The sequence below is a fragment of the Cimex lectularius genome, unplaced genomic scaffold (assembly GCF_000648675.2).
Source record: "Cimex lectularius strain Harlan isolate CLEC.00 unplaced genomic scaffold, Clec_2.1 scaffold217, whole genome shotgun sequence".
Taxonomy (NCBI): domain Eukaryota; kingdom Metazoa; phylum Arthropoda; class Insecta; order Hemiptera; family Cimicidae; genus Cimex; species Cimex lectularius.
In genome coordinates, this window is record NW_019392871.1 from 471,448 (window position 1) to 489,164 (window position 17,717).

A 17,717-nucleotide genomic window follows, 5' to 3' on the forward strand; every position below is an offset into this window, starting at 1 on the left:
ATACCTGGTATCACTTGAACGAGTTTTGGTTGGAATCATGTTAGTCTCAGAACCACTTTTTCAACTCTTGTTTCAGACACTCGTCCAGAACAACCCTGTACATGTCTGCTTATGAGATTTCCTTGAGGGCGTATTTTTTTGTTATTTTAAGCTAATTTTTCTCAGTTCAGGTCTTTTTTTAAGTTTGTATAGCTGGGTTTCCATTTTGCAAAAAAATTACTCGTGCAACTAAACGTGAGAATCATTTGTGAAATCGCGGTTTAACCATTTTTATGAGGTAAGCCATCAGTTTGCAAGAGACAAGCATGCTGTTTATAATTACACCGACTGCTGCAACAGTGCTTTCATGGCGATAGTTTTTGTCCGTGTCCCATTTTGATGCTCATTTTCTTCCGTGCATCCTCTATCTTGTTCTTTTAATGAGTTTTATATTTAGCATCCCACAAAAATCAGTATCTGTGATGTATTCGGATAAATCTAATGCAGTCCTTCGGTTCATTCTCAAACTTGAGACAAGTGTATTTACACAGAGAGAAACAAACAACTTGAAACACTTAGTTGCTTACTATAAAACTGATAGCTAGTCAGCTCACCCCAAAACATCCTCGCACCAAAAGTTTTGCAGTCCTGGCTAGGTTAAATAAAATTTTTCCTTAATATCAACTAGTAATATGCATTTAACAACTGTATAAGGTTTTCTATAAGATTTATATATTCTATTCCTAATTATTAAATATACTATTGGGTAAATAATGCTCATTTTCATGTTTTCTTTCAATTATCCCTCTTTACAATAAAATGTTTATGTTTGATGGATTATTCTTTTGCACGAATGTCAACACTTTAATGTACTTATTACGTGTTTGAATACAGATTTGTATATTGTAAAAATAATTATTCCGAAATCGTGAGGTGCAGTCTGGTGTGATGTAGGTATCAGAAAAACATTTTCTTTATCGTGCCAACGTTTCGATCTTTATTGAGATCATCTTCGGGGCCAGAGATTTACAAACATTGTTTACATTTAACAAGTACATGTATATGTTAAATTTAAACAATGTTTGTAAATCCCAGGTCCTGAAGATGATCTAGATAAAGATCAAAACGTTGGCACGACAAAGAAAATGTTTTTCTGAAACCTACATCACACCAGACCGCATCTCACGATTTCTGAATAATTATCGATTAATGGTCACTAATCACCATACATTGTAAAAATAGTTTTCCAGATTTTCATTGATTGGAAATTACCGATTACTGATTGATATAAGCTCAAACGTACACGCATGCACTTAATTATACACATGTGTACAGAATTGAGCCTATCACTTCTCGTAGTCCATCAGCAATTCTGTCTTTTGTAATTTACAATAAATTATCGTCAGGCATCGAGAATCATGCACCTCAAGTGTTGGCGATCCGAGGTCAGACCTCTATCTTATTCGACCAGCTGCTGAGGTTGGGCTCCACAGGCTAATCATTAGCTAGATCATTTCAGTACCCAACCCAATGTGTCTACAAATCCAGACCCATTCACAATTTCACTCATAATTAAATACATTCTTTCTTATTTATTATTCAATCAGTTAAGGTAGTGGAGTACTCAATATTCCTCCATCGCCCTTCACATCTATTTTATAATTAACCTGATTACCATGGAACTCCATATTACATCGCACTGCACATTCATGCTAATAAATACATTTACTAACAACACACTATGTACACAAAACTATCTATCAGTGCTATACATAAAACAACCCTGCTTTCTTTAAAAATTGAAGGGGAGCCAGATACTAGCTGCCTTGCTCAAGCATGATTCTTACATCGGGTGGCAATCCTACACGCTTTCTATATAGAACCCAAAATTGCACCCTTAGATTAGGTGGGACACATCGAGCAACCTTTGTCTGCATGCCCAAAAGTGGCTATGTGTCAACATTCTCAATCAGGTGAGGATGACCCTTCTTTGTCAGGCCACTTAACAACAATGATCTTGAGATGGATGAGTTTCTCTGCCGATCCAGCCACTTTCTTTAATCATGTTTTTATTTGAATTTTTAGCATCAGGAGGGGGATTCCAGTAGTTAAGTACAGAGGTTGGAACATCCGGCTTCTTTTTTGTAACCCTCCACACTTTGGTCCAGGTACTCAGAACAAGGTTTGTCTTAGACACTACGAGTATTTCTCCAAAAGAACACAATTAGATGGTCGGCAGAGAATCTGTCAAGGACAGCAGTGACCATGCTGAGAATTGGTGCAGACTAGGCAGAGCCATTGTCCCCAATCACTTCAATCGCGTGTCAAATTGCATATAATTCTGCCTTGTAAACTTCTACAATGCTATAGTGCAGAGGCGACCATAAAGTGATGCACCCTCACAATATTCGGTGTGTGCCATACCTATGCCGGTGAAAGGATGAGTGAAAACCGGTGTACTTTGATCTGTTCCAGAACTTAACTCGGGAAAGGTACAGCAGAGTAGACGACAGTAAGATCATGCTGGACGAATATACACAATTCATTTTGATTTTGTGGCAACAATTGGTCAATAGGAAATAGGAATACGAAGAATTCGTAAACTGCTGATAAATCACTTTATTCGTAAATTCAATAAAAAAAAGTTTGTTTTTAAACATGTTTGGCTTATCTGATAAGCCAAAATTCAGTTCGAATTACATATGTACAAATCATTGTTGTTTCACAAAATGAATGGAAATTCTATTGTTTATGAGTGTAAAGAAATGTTAGCGATAGCCTTTGAAGCCTGCTTGTATTATTCTTAGGTCAACACAACTTTTTCGTTTTAAAATTTTATTTAATTATAAACAGACATAACATGTTACAAAACAAAGAAAAGATTTATCGATTTTAAGCTTTATTTGTCTTACAATTTACAACTATGTACTAAATGGTCTCTGTGCATCTAATTGTATGGTTTATCGAGTTAAAATATGAATATTAATTAATTTCCATTTTTTGTTGTATTACAAATCAATTTAAAAAAATAATATTTCAAACCTATAAAGGTGCAGGGAAAAAATACATTTTTGTTTGCTATTTAACCTTTTTTACACATATTTTGAGGCACATTTTTGAATAATATGGACTCAAAAAATTAACTGTTTTAAACTATCAATTTTGTAAACATTTTTAAAGGTAACATTGAATAAAATCTCAATTTTTTATTTTACCCCACATGTCTCAAAAGCTTACCTAGTACAATCGAAAATGGTAACTAAACCTACACCTTTAAGGCTGTAATTCAGTTTTAAACAATTTCAATTCTCTCCCTAATCTCAGGGAAAGTGTGCAAATTTTAAAATAATGTCATTTAATTATACACAATAAGTAAAAAAAAGAAGAGATGGAAAAGGAAAAAAAAACAATAAAATAATCTAAAAGCTATAAACAACAACAATATCAACATTTCAAATACTGCACTTGACCAGTAATAAAATATTCTTGATATATGTCTAATACAAATCATTTATATTACATAAACTTAAATTAAAATCGACATCATGAGCATATATTATTATGTGTTAATTCACATACTAAATGCTTATATAAATAGGTTTACACTGCCTGTTGATAGTAAAGATGTCTAACAACTAATCCCTAGCTACAATATTAGTTTTAAGTATTTATTTGAATACAGGTCCAACATGCATTTTAGGGCATTACCTTATGCATTTTGCCCTTTTAAATCTGGGTAACATATAACTTTGATTATGGCGAAGTTATAATTAATACTACATTTAATTATTGTTCTATAATTTATTTACAAAAATAATTATGCCTGATTGAAACAATATATAAAAAAGAATATATTATTAATTAGTAAAGAAACAAATATACTTATTTTTTATACTTCACCATAAGCAAGATGATATGTGCGGTAGAAAACTACCCAATCCATTTTTTTTTCTATTATAACATTTTTATTTATAATAATTAATATTTATATATATCATAATTGTACACTGAAGGCAATTAAAGCCCTTTAATACGGTATATTGTATTTACACGTGGCCACTAGTTAATCCACTGAAATGTCTATTTCACAGCCGAATTCTGGTTAGATGCGACCCAGGAACTAAAGACGTCCCTGAAAAAGGGTAAAAAGTGGTTGTTAATGTTTTGCACAAAAGGTGATTAAAACACTGGTCCACCTACTTGCAATGAGTAACAACACATTCATTACTACAATACTCGTCCTCCCACTCCGAGTTGGCTACTGCTGGGTTTGGGCAGCCGCTCCTGATGCAGTGGTTGTTGGGAGTCTGAGCTGTCAGTTGGTCGCTCATTGGCTGCTCCCCGGAGGGCCCGCTCCCACCAGCCTGTAACACCACGACCACTAAACTTGATCATTGTCGATGCCCAAAACTCAATTTCATTATATACTATACTAAATACATAAGAAACTAATCTATTTGACCTTATATCACGCAAAAAAATCTTTATGAGGTATTATAGTCATTAATTATTATGGTCTCACTAGCAAATTATCCATCTACAGTCAATTTTCCAAAATGGACACTTCTAATAACTGTATATTTTTATTTTCCCCAGCATTATTTCATTTACTTTATGAACAAAGTAATTGTACCTTCTAATAAATGAACATCTACACTATGTTCATAGTTTTTTAAATTAAAAAGTTTTATAAGTGGTCAGGGGAAAAACTCAGTACTCCGTGAATGACAGATGATTCTAAAGTGTGTAACGATGCGAAGTCTTTGGCGCTTCCTGGTCAGTTTTCAATTCAGTTAACAGATTGTATTTAAATTTAAATTGTGTTTTGAACAAATATTACAGTTTTCATTAATTATTCTTTTTACGTAAGGTCTGTGTTGAGATGAAAAAGTTAGTGTTATGAGCGGGATACGAATCCACGACCTTTGGCTGGGTGCATTCAAATCCCGCTCGTGTCACTAACTTTTTGATCTCAACACACACCTTGCATAGAAAGAATAATTAATTGAAATAATTAATACGGTCAATTGGACCACTAAACGTACATGGAATGAAATTCAACAGTGTTACAACAAAGGTAGGGAACTAGATTGGTTTGAGAAATTGGAAATTAAAAAATGTAAAATTAAACATGGAGATAAACACATTAATAATATAATATTTTGATTTACTTCCTATTTAATTAAGTACCTAAATAATCTTTGACATACACATTAGTAATTATATTAAGAGGTGAAAAATCCCAAAGGCAGTAGTATAGAAGGTAGGTAAGGGTAGTAAAGAGTTGAGAAGGGCACAATTAAAATCAACTCAACATTGGTAACAATTAAAAATTCCTGCAGCATCTAAATCAGTAAGAATTGTAAAGTGGAGCAATATTGTAAATATTTGGAAACCAATTGTGGATGAACTTCAAAAAGGTACATCCCATTGTTCTTGGAGTAAAAAATACGGATGCTCAGTAGGGACTATTGGTAACATTCAAAAAATGAATACAACCTGTGTGAGAGGGATTCAAAAGAATAAAGCAGCCAAAACTCTCAGATGCCTTCAAGCAAGGTATTATTTGTTTAAGTGAAGTTGATGACGTTCAAATACGCCAGAAGGTCAGGTGGTTTTATAATATCGACATGCTGAAGGAGTTTGCCGTGTCTTGAGAAAAGGAGGCTTGCAAGGAAGGGCAAAAGTAAAAAAAAAAAAAAAAAAAAAAAAAAAAAAAAAAAAAAAAAAAAAAAAAAAAAAAAAAAAAACTATTAACAGATAGGCATAAAAAACTAAGAATATCCTTCACCAAAAATATGCCCACTACACAGAAAATGTCGTATGGTCGGACGAAACTAAAATTAATATTTTAGGGTCTAATGGCAAAGAGTGGATGTGGAAACGGTGAAATGAAAAATTGAGCGCAAGACATGTTAAACCAACAATTAAATTAGGGGGTGGAAGTATAATCGTATGGGGGCTGGTTTCATTGAAAATAGAAGGGAGAATGTCTGCAGTCGACTATATTGAGATTTAAGCCGTAGATTGATAGAAAGTCATAGAAAGCTCAATAAATGCAAATTGGATATTCTTTTCCAGCAGGACAACTATCTTAAACATACCGCTCGTGTGACAAAAACATGGCTTGGTGAAAATAAATTTCATTTAATAGAATGGCTACCACAATCTCCAGATTTAAGCCCTTTAGAAAATCTCTGGGCCCAGTTGGAGATCTGTCACTGATGTAAATGCTTCAGCATGCAACATGCAGCAATTGTGGGAAAATGTAGTGACCAAGTGGAATCAAATCACACCACAACAATGTGAGAAGTTGGTACAAAGTATGCCAAGACTGATCTGCACCATAATCAACATGGGTCGGGGCGATATCAAATATTAAAAGTTAACAACTCGTAAACTCATAATATTGATCAAATGTAAAAAAAAGTAAATTTTGTTCTGTACGTTTTTTGTTAATTCTACAACTAAGTAATAATCTTAGCAACAATGGAGATGCAATTTAACTGATATAAAATAATAAAAACATATGATCTATCGTTAAGCATACACGATTAGATCAATTTCATGAAATATTTTATTGCATTACTGATCAAGTTAATTCCTTAGGAAGATAGATTTGAAATTAATCTGTAGTGATATTCACCTGTTGTTGTTGCATATAGTTTGAGTTCTGATTGACTTGCTGGGGATTGGGCGGCGGCTGCTGCTGCTGCTGTTGTTGTTGTTGTTGCGGCGGCTGTTGCTGCAAGTGTTGTTGTTGTTGTTGCTGCTGTTGTCCCATGTGGCCCATCATGACCTACAAGGAATGACAAAGTTGATTAAATATCTGCAAAGAAATGTCGTTTAGAAAGGGCAAACAAAAACAAAGACGCGATAGGTAAGGAGAAACAAGTTACCTCTTGAAAAGGCGTTTTAAACAAGTATGACTCGTATTTTGTACCAATCATAATTAAAAGAAAATAAAGGTTTTATAAGAAGTTTTGTTTTAATACAGACTTGGATTTTGACAAAACAGTCGAGCCTGAAGTTAGCCAAGGATGGAAAGACACGTCCGATAATCGTAAGGATAGATTTGGATCCCTCGTTGTTATGAACGATGTTATGGCGTCAGTGCCGGGAGTAGGGAGCCAATTGGAACAGATGGACGGAGACAGTGTTGCCAAGAATCTTTCAGCCTTCGAATTTCTCGCAAACCTTTGAATATTATGTTTTTTTATTCTGGCCCAAAACCAAAACCAAGACTTTTTAAAAATTAATACTTAAAATGACAAAGTTGGTCGAATACTTTGTTTGAGATAAAAAAAACAAAAAAACAACGCAACGGTTTTTTATTCCTTAAAACAATTTCAAGTTTTATAAAATTGGAACACTAATTTTTTTCAAGATCGCACATTTTAGCTTTGAAAACTAGAAACTGCCATTTGACAGATTTTTATTCTGAAAATGAACCTCATATACATAAGTATTATTGCAGTAAATCGGAAAGGATACTATCTAGATTGTGGACTCCTTATTATCCTATCCTAGTATCAGTTATCCTTCCTCTCTCACGGGAAAGGAGATGCATTTTTGTGCCTTTATCCCCCACAAAATATTCAATCCCACGGAAATGTATTTATGAACATCAGTCATAAAAATTGTAATAATGTATGAATGGATAGAGGGATAAATGAGGTGGCCACAAGACTTTTCGTACCTCGACTTGAGTAAACCTCTTAAACTCCTCTAGTTTTAGTAACTCACTGGCCAGCTTCAGGCCAGCGGTTCCTTAGAGAAGGAGGTTTTCGGTTTTCTGCTTTTCCTCTCCTACTTGCGAGAATCTGCACCTGCATTTTCACCCTCACAAAACAAAAAACGTGTTCTGTGGTCTTTCCTTTCAGGCATTATCTCAACAGTGTTTCTTCTGTCTGTACTCCTATCCTGTACATGTACTTCTTAGGCGGCAGCGCCCCGTTAGGACTACAACCAGAATCCTGGTACAGTTGCAGTTACCTTCGAGTAATTTGTAAGTCTTGAGGATGGCCCTTCTACGAATCTCTTCGCGTGCCTCATGCCTGTAGTATTGTTTACCAGGTTTTGAATTCATTAAAGATCCATTTTTGGATGTGTTCGTTTTTGTGGCAAGATGCTAGGTCACAGTAGGGTTCGGAGCCTAGAGAATTCATTTTGGCTCCTTTTTTTGCCAAACTGTGGACATTATCGTTGCCTCCCGAATGCCCTGGGATCAATACCAGGGTCAGGCCATTGGTATTTCCGATTTCTGCATACAACTCCATACGCTTTTTATCTTTACCTCGAATGAGGATAAGTGCCGCCTGACAGTCAGAGAAAATGGCTATTTCCTGGAATGTGTTCCTAGCCTTTTTATTTCTCTGACGCATTGTTCAATCGGCCCATATGCCAATATTGGTTTTACATCATTACATCATTTTGGGACACATAATGTATGATAACGATTTGACGATTGCAGTCACCCAGTCTTCGAAACTAAAGCCCGAGATAGGAGCAAGATGATCTTTTCAAAATGGTGGCAGAAGGAAAGTCAGAATTGAACTATGCCAGGAATTGATATTGATATTATGTGTGAAAATGAATTTGGAATGATGCTGTAACACAAAGTTCATCAGCCAAATATTTGAAAGAACAGTTTTAAGCCTGCAAGTTTCTCAAAATTTCCACCGCGACAATCCGTGTTATTTTATGAATTGTAATAAACAATTTGATGAAAATTGGCGTTCTCAGGTCCGTCTAAATTTTGAAACTCGAAAAAGATTTGAACTTTTTTTTACTTCACATTGCAGCACTTGCACCACGACTACAATATCAAAGTACAACAGTTTGCCGAGGATGAAGATTCCTGTACAGAAATTCAATGTAGTTCGTTTCCCTAACTTCGATACTCAATTTCGTCTCTTTTCGGAAGAATCAAACTTTAGAACAACAAATTGCTCAGGTGACATCCAGAGAGACTTTGTTACAAAGATTCATCCTGTGTAGGGGATTCATCCGCCTAGGAATGTGCCACCTGTTTGATTTTTTAAGTTAAAAGTGGGGTTGCTTAATTTAATGTTAAACCCTTGGCAAAAGCCTCCAGGGATATGTTCGATATCGAAAAGAAATGATATTCACGTTATATGATCATCGGAAATAGTATAGTGCAGCTATATTCCCCGTTCTTCGCCGAAGTACATGATGTATCTGACGGATTATTACAACGCCCAAACCCTCTCTTGTGCTGTTGAAAGAAGAAGGACAAGAAAACCAAGAAAGAAGACAAATGTGGAGACATAGTAAAATTATAATATTTTTATGACTGAGTATATTCAGGATTATTGTCTAAATTATAGATAGGTTTTTAAAGTATTTAATTAAATTATTACCAAACTAATATTAGAATAAAATATTCAGATGAATAGTGACAACTTCTAAATCTGCTCTTGTAGTCTTAAGAAGAAAAAAATCGTTGTCATAAGAATAAGAATTTACCGAAGCAAGAGCTAGAAAAACAAGTTTATTATAAAGGAACCATGTCACATAGTCTCATTCCGTATTGTAATGTTTTATTTTCTAAATTTTTTTCTTTCATTCATCACAGTGAATATTCTTGAATTAAAATTGGCTTATATGCCACTTTTATGAGGGCGTTTTGAAAAATTTTTGGTTATGTGGACTTTTTTGCTACAAGGAAAGTATTAAAACGCAAATCTGTTGACTGGAGATGGGAGAAATGTCATGTCCAACTCCTGAAAAGCAACAACTGGCAAAGTTTAGCTTCTCGCAAGAAAGACCTCAAATCCCACTCGAATATATTCATGAATAATTATTCAGAAATCGTGAAATGCGGTCTGGTGTGATGTAGGTTTCAGAAAAACATTTGCTTTATCGTGACAACGTTTCAATCTTTTATTGAGATCATCTTCAGGGCTCAAAGTATTTAAAAAAAAATTACTGTGGCTTTATGTATGTCGTTAATTCTGGTGTTTGACTGTGTTAATGTGGCATTTGTGAAGTTGAAATTGTTCTTGATGTGACCTTGTGTTGTCTGCATTCTCAACACGACACTCAAGGATGGCACAATTATACAGTAGACAAACACTTTGAGCCCTGAAGATGATCTCAATAAAGATCGAAACGTTGGCACGATAAAGAAAATGTTTTTCTGAAACCTACATCACACCAGANTTCGATATTTATTGAGATCATCTTCTGGGCCTGGGATGTACAAGCTTTGTTTACATTTAACAAATACATGTAGAATGTGGAAAAAAGTGTATTAATACAATGCAAAATATATTTTTTTATATGTAGAGATTAGTGACCGTTAATCGATAGTTATTCAGATATCGTGAGATGCGGTCGGGTGTGATGTAGGTTTCAGAAAAACATTTTCTTTATCGTGCCACATTTCGATCTTTTATTGAGACAAAGAAGACAAACACTTTGAGTGAGTAGAAATATTTTGTTTGAATATAAAATATATTTTGCATTGTAAAAATTCACTTTTCCACATCCTAAACGTAATTGTTAATTGTAAACATTGTTTGTAAATCCCAGGCTCTGAAGATGATCTCAATAAAAGATCGAAACTTTGGCACGACAAAGAAAATGTTTTTCTGAAACCTACATCACACCCGACCGCATCTCACGATATCTGAATAAATATTTTTTTATATTCAATCAAAGTATTTCTACTCACTCAAAGTGTTTGTTTTCTGCGTAATTCTGCTATTCTTGCGTGTCGTGTTGAGAGTGACAGTGAGATATTGCTGTTTTATGTTTATATACGTTGGATTTTGAAGGGGCGGGGAAGGAAGTCGGGATAGAAAGACATTTTTATATGAGGAGTCGGCTTCTTTGAGGTGAAAGGAGCCGACAATGGGAAAAATGGGTAATGGTTCGCCCTGATTATCATTTCAGGATTACATAGACGGGGATAATTAGGGAAAGGAAAGCCAAATTGTTGAAGAATCAGACTATTTAGAAATATTTGATGTGTGGAATGTGATGAATATTTTATATGTTATATTATATGTTTTGTGTGATGTGATGATATATGTATGTTATCGATATTGAATTTGATTAATGATATTGGCGTAGCTGGGACTGAGTTTACATGTGTCTGTTCTGTAATTGATGCTGTGTTTATCTCTGTTGATGTAAACCATTTCTTAAAAGTTACGTTTATGTTTGTTCTGTGTGTAATGTTTTTGGATTTTTGAAGTCGAAATTGTGTTTGTGTTCAAAATGGTGGGTAGCGAGTGCTGTAGGATTTTGCTTGGGTTTTTTGCAATCATAGATATGCTACCTTATTCAAAAATGTCTTTCTATACCGACTTCCTTCCCCACCCCTTCAAAATCCTACGTATATAAACATAAAACAGCAAAATCTCACTGGCACTATCAACACGACACTCAAGAATGGCACATTTAAGCAGAAAACAAACACTTTGAGTGAGTAGAAATACTTTGATTGAATATAAAAAAATATATTTTTTGCATTGTATAAATTCACTTTTTTCCATATCCTACATGTATTTGTTAAATTTGAACAACGTTTGTAAATCCAAGGCCCTGAAGATGATCTCAATAAAGATCGAAACGTTGGCACGATAAAGAAAATGTTTTTCTGAAACCTACATCACACCAGACCGAATCTCACGATTTCTGAATAATTATGGACTAACGGTTACTAATCACCATATATTCACGAAATTTATTTTATATTTATAACGTCAATTTGATTGCGGTGACGAAGGATTATGAAAAATTAAATCAATTTTTCGGTAAAACTGCTGTTTTTAGTATTTTAAAAGTTAAGGGAAAGGAGGAGGTCTCGAGGCCCATAGGTAGAGAGGGCTCGTGCTGCAGAGATGGATCAAGAAGTTGGTGCAAAACTTTAGTTCGTTGACAAAAGGAATGTTGAGGTTGTTGTGGATAGTGTAGTTAGTGACGTAGTAAGGACCTTTGACAACTTTGTCTGAGGACTTTCGGTTGGCAGGATTGGATCCGTTGGATGTTCGATGCTTGGCAGAACCCCAGTTCTACTCGGCATGTCCAATGTGATCGCAATAAAGTCTTATATAAGGTTGGTTTAGTTTTGAAATTTCGGTCCTAGAAGTCTTCTCTTGAGTGGGGATTCCTCATCACTCTGCTGCTTAGGTACAGTCTAAGAAACTTGAATAGAAGTCGGTATCTCTTTGTGTTTGATGTACAGTGGAGGGCAAGACTGTTTTTTCAATGCGAACGTACACAATGAGCCTTGTCCTCCACTTTGTGCATCAGTATTCGATAAGCTCAAGGTGTTTTTGATTGAGGGAGGTAGGTTGGTTTTAATTCGAATTACCCAATAACATCATCGTCCACATAGGAGGTATGATCGTATTAGGATGTATAGATAGGTCAGCAGTATAAATCGTACAAAGGATGGGACCAAGAATGCTCCCTTGTGGGAACCGGCTTGTATTTGTCTGACTTCCGAGAACTCATCGCCAAATCTCACTCTGAAGCAGCGGTCGGTAAGGTAGGCCTTCAGCATAAGGTAATAAGGAAGTTGCAATATCAAATGCACAGCATGACCGGGTGCAATATCACGAGCCTACGCTACATCTAGGACAACACAAGTTTGTTCTGGAGATTTATTTTCAAAGTTAAGTATTTGAATATACGAAGCGCCGACTTAACTGCAGGATTCATTAAATATAATAATAATTAATGTGTTTGGGTTCTGGTTTCTGGTCAGATAGAGTAAGAAGTAGATTCTGTGATCACTTGCCAAGCTTTCGGCCTTTACAAGATCATCATCAGAGCCTGAATAAATATTAAAACATTACATTATTTCTTTAATTACAATTTTTTTGGTTTGTTTTAACTTACAACATCCTATTTCATATGTTAACATTACAGAATGACGAAAAAACCCCGACGACATCGACTACGAGGTCCTGAAGTACATGGGGTTGGTTAAGTCGAAATTAAGTCAATTTTTTTCTATAATTGATGTAAAAAACTAGATTAAACCATCAATTTCAATAGTAAAATAGGTCGTTTTTTAAAAGGAATAGTAATTAATTTTGGGGAGACCGCTATCCTTGGTAATCCTTTTCAAAAACGACCTATTTTACTATTGAAATTGTTGGTTTAATCTAGTTTTTTTTACATCAATTATAGAAAAAACTGATTGTCTTAGTCGATGTCGTGTGTTTTTTCGACATTTTGTAATGTTAATATAAGAAATGGGATGCTATAAGTTAAAATAAACTAAAAAAACTTGTAAGTATAGCAATAATGTAATGTAATATTTATTCAGGTCCTGATGATGGTCTTGTAAAGGCCGAAAGCTTGGCAAGTGATCACAGAGTCTACTTCTTTCTCTATCTGACCAGAAACCAGATCAAAATAACATTAATCGTCGTGGTCGATTTTTTCTTCATCAAAATAATAATTAAGTCAACTGTGTGACCTTTCTGCAGACTTACAAAAATAGTTGCTCTGAAATTCTAGGTTTAAAAAAATACCTATCGTTTAACAAAGTATCACCGATTAAGGATGTATTCTTGTTTGGGAGAACGGTGGAATTTGAAGCCGATTGCACAATAACCAGATGAAGTTGTTTCAGCTTAAAAATAGTGTAGGTGACGATTTTTGAGTTTTGCATGCAAGATTGTTTACCTGTTGCATTGTCGGTTGAGGTTGTCTGTTGTCTGGCATCATGTGGGGTTTTTTGATGTGGCCCTGGGGGGACGGAGCGGATATCGGAGGGGACGGCAAGCCGGTCGGGGGCGAATAGCCGTTGTACGCTCCGCCACCGCCTCCACCTCCACCGCCTCCGCCGTAACCGCCGTATCCGCCGTAAATCGGCTCCTGCTCTCCGCCTCCCTGCAATAAAAATAATTTGACCTTATCATTTGCCAACATGGGGTGGAAAAATTAAAAAAAAATTACATTTTATTCGGAAAAAGAAAATGTTTATTTTTTTTATTGCTGATTTTTGTTAGTGCCATTAAAACTAACATTAGTGCGACAAAAATCGACAAACGGTTGTGCAACCGGTAGAAATAAGCCGAAAAAATAAGTAAAAAGGTTTAAACCCAGAAAACAAATAAAATTCGGGTGGAGCAAAATAATATATTTTTCATATAAACGCGTTAAATTTTTTTATGTACCTTCGAAACTAGACTAGCCCTGTAAGCAGCAAGCGCCTTCAAATAGTCCTTCTTGGCAGCTTCGGTCTTCTTCTTGTAAACCTGGGAGAAAAAAAATTAATTAATCAGATCATTTGTAATGTCTGTCATTAAAAACCTATAGGCAGCGTTTGAATAATCGCATAAATTTCGAGAGAGGGAATAGAAATATCCTCCCAGTAAGAAACAAATCAAAAGGAATAATTGAGAGGACTCACAGCATACTTGATACACTCAGTATTATTTACGTCTTTTCAAGTATTCTTTTGTGCCGGGATACATTCCTTGCCTCATTCTCTTTCCGCGAGTGAAAAGGAGCCTTTGCTACCATTATTTTTCATGCTGAATACATTTATAAACCTTACTCATAAATGTTATAACTCGTCTTAGTTCAATATGTAGCTCGCGATGTTAAATAAATGAACTAAAAAGATATAATAAAATACTACAAAAACAAAAGTTACTTACGTTTTTGTGTTCGGCGTCCAATGCGTCCCACATGGATGCGACGATTTTGGATACTTCTCCAAAGCTGGCGTTCGGATTTTGTCCTTTTATGGCCGCTTGAGTATCCCTGAAGAAAAGCGCGTAGGCTGAAACCGGCCTGAAAATAACGTGAAAAGTATTTTTTAAGTCTTTTAGTTAATTGCACCAGGTTACTTCGTCTCAACATAATTTATTGTTAACACGCGACGTCGTACTTTTTAAAAATAAAGGAACATTCATCAAACAATAGAAACAAGAGTTTTGATCCTGATCCCGTCCATAACTTCAATCCAGTCACGCAACATTCAAAACGAAGTAATATCGGAACTTTCCAAATTTCCGCTATCGTCCTAATTTTCTTAATCGCAATAATTTCAATAGCAAACACTCTTGGTGGCTATTTTTGACTCCACGAAGCAAAAGGGACTAGGGTACAAAACGGAAGCATGGGAGACTGGCGTAATAAACCATACCACACACAAGAAGTCAGTTTCCGTAGACCTCCATCCTTGTACAAGAAATCGGAAAGAATATCTAAATCGATAACTGAAAAATGACTAGTGTGAATTAGAAAATAAATGAGGGAAATATTATTTTTAACCAAAACACAAGATTTAGAGGTCATTGGACTTGGGGCTATTTTAGTCATATGGAGCGCAAAATTGATGAATTGCTAACAACCTGAATCTACTGCCCCGATCTACTCCAGTTAAACGCTTTTTGTCGTCTTATGCATACACCTTCAAGATTAAATATAACCAATTTTTTTATATTATTAATCGGCTTAACTTAATCTTGGGGTATGACTTTCTGATTGTTGAAGACGAGAAGTTTCCTGAGAAGTTGCCTAGAGATGATTCAAGCTTGATCACGACCAATTATCAATCGAGATATTGCTTTCCTAGGCTAATCGGCTCTGAGAAAATGATTCCAAATTATTGCCTCTTTCATTGCATACCCCACAGTCAACACTTCAAAATCCTTTATAGTGAAACCTTTAAAGAAATTCAGATGCACAGCGGAGGAACATTTATACTTGTACGGTGCGGCTACTTGACACATTCCAAAATGAAAGTTGTTTTACTTTTGTGGTTCGTTAGGGTCTCTTTTCTTCTTTTTCTTTTGAGTTTTGGGCTTTTTCTGAATTTTGGCTAAACTGTTCTCCGCCGGTTCCGGGGAAGGCCGTTTCATTCCGGCAACCTGGAATCATACATTTAAAGTTATTAGTGATATTCGGCGGGCGGGTAGATGGTGCGATTAATGCAATCATACTTACGAGATGCGAATGAGGCGTCGAATCGTCGCTGTCGTCGCTCGTAGTCGTCGTCTCGTGGGGCATCGTCCCCTGGGGCGACTGGGCCTGCCGTCCTTGCGGGGAGCGCATCGTCCCCTGCGGTGGGCCCATGCTGTACTGCTGCAACTGGGCGAGCGAATTCTGCGGCATCCTGTACCCGTTTTGCTGGTTGTAGTTGCTGGAAGAGGAAGGTGTCAGTTACAGGGTATAAGATCCCATCGTAGTTACTTACTTCATGCCCATTCCCATGTTGTGCTCCTGCGGAGGTGAGAGGTAGAGCGGTTGGTGATACGCCGTGCTTTGATCACTCATGGTCATCGTCGTTTGACTCATCGGCGGCATTGATATCTACAAATTAAAATCAATAATGATAAAAAAAGTTGTAAAAACAGGTTTAAACATGATTCTGAACATCCCTTTTCAACAGAAGTGAAAAAAAAAAATGGTCGACATTTATGATCTCTATCAACTTTCACAACTTACTTTTACCAATTTTTTGTGGAAATTCCATTTTATTATGTTCTGATTTCTTTTTCTTGGCAATATCTGTTTACACTTATTTCTGATGCTCCGAGTCTATAGATATGGCTTCAGAATCCGCAGTGTCTAGTCAGCAGTCCTAAACTAAGTAGCTCTGCCATTGGTTTCTACGATGGTTCTTTATGATCATATTCGTTTTCTCTGTCTTGCAATACAACTGAGGACTTACTCTTAACCATGATGAATCTACGTTTTTGGCAGTTTGGTATAGCGTAATAGGATACAGTGACAGCCTTGTATGCCATAGCATCAAGCAAGGATAATTTGTTGTTATCAATGTCTGACAGGACTCTAATGCAATCCAAACCGGCGTTGAGATAGTTGCACTTAGTGCGAGAAGACGACCATTATTTTATAATTAATACATCGTTTATTAATGGGGGACCGCGGTAGCCGAGTGGTTAGCATGAGAGACTCTCACGCCGCGGTCGTGGGTTCGATTCCCACCGTCGCCTCTGGCCCTTTTTTCCCGATAACCCACAATTTGAACACACAAAGAATTCGTACCATGGCTAATATGCAAGATCATAAGGCCAATAAAAAAAATAAAAATGTTCTGATTTGGTATGGACATTGTTGAATCCTAATCTCTCTTTTACATCATAGTTCTAGTTTTGAACTGCATTTAAAAAAAGTTGCAAGTATTCTGCGATTTTAAAATATGTTATAAGTATCGGCTGGAAAATGGAAATTAGATTTCTTAAACAAACACAAAACAGGAAATTAGATTGAGTTCTACGGGGTGATGACCCTACAGGTTTCCGATCATCCTGCATGACCTTGCTGGTTTGATCTGACAGCTTTTCGGCGTTCCACCATTTTAAGTAGTTTGGTCTATGCGCTTTTTCGTGTGTATGTCCTATTTGAGTGGTAAATGGCGAAATGCGTTTTGCAAATCAAACCAGGGAGGATAGGCAGACCAGAATGACCGAAAACTACCAAACTTCTTTAAGTGTACAATCGCCTAGTTTTAGGGGTTTTATTTGTTTAACAATTATTATAAATATTAGTTATATATGAAAATGTTATCGTTGCAATAAATTTTTAACGTCAAATCCTTTAAATTCTAAAAAGTAAAAATCTTTTATTCAATCGAGTCGGAGCATTAGTTAGGAAGATGATTCATCGCTAGACCACATTTATGTGCAAGTGCGGAATTCAGGGAATGGCCGGGACGAGAGTCGAAAAGTTCCACAGCCTCCAATAACGCGTGCGATTTCCGCATTTCAACCGAT

At 35.9% G+C, this 17,717-nt stretch overlaps 1 protein-coding gene across 3 annotated transcripts in view; it reads right to left on the bottom strand.

Moving 5' to 3' along the window:
• Positions 1 to 3,394: 3,394 nt before the first annotated feature.
• Positions 3,395 to 17,717, bottom strand: part of LOC106661479 (thymocyte selection-associated high mobility group box protein TOX-like) — a 216,008-nt gene continuing 201,685 nt past the window's right edge. For 2 of the 3 annotated variants that reach the window (XM_014384913.2, XM_024228895.1), the window contains exons 4-12: positions 16,175 to 16,290; positions 15,925 to 16,120; positions 15,733 to 15,848; positions 14,631 to 14,766; positions 14,145 to 14,225; positions 13,651 to 13,857; positions 6,626 to 6,778; positions 4,180 to 4,343; positions 3,395 to 4,111 (exon numbers count right to left, since the gene is read on the bottom strand). In XM_014384913.2, the coding sequence (XP_014240399.1) occupies positions 4,060 to 4,111; positions 4,180 to 4,343; positions 6,626 to 6,778; positions 13,651 to 13,857; positions 14,145 to 14,225; positions 14,631 to 14,766; positions 15,733 to 15,848; positions 15,925 to 16,120; positions 16,175 to 16,290 (1,221 nt within the window). In that variant the 3' untranslated portion in view covers positions 3,395 to 4,059. Of the gene's footprint in view, positions 4,112 to 4,179; positions 4,361 to 6,625; positions 6,779 to 13,650; positions 13,858 to 14,144; positions 14,226 to 14,630; positions 14,767 to 15,732; positions 15,849 to 15,924; positions 16,121 to 16,174; positions 16,291 to 17,717 lie in introns of all 3 variants that reach the window. The other variant, XR_001339743.2, reaches the window with a different exon arrangement.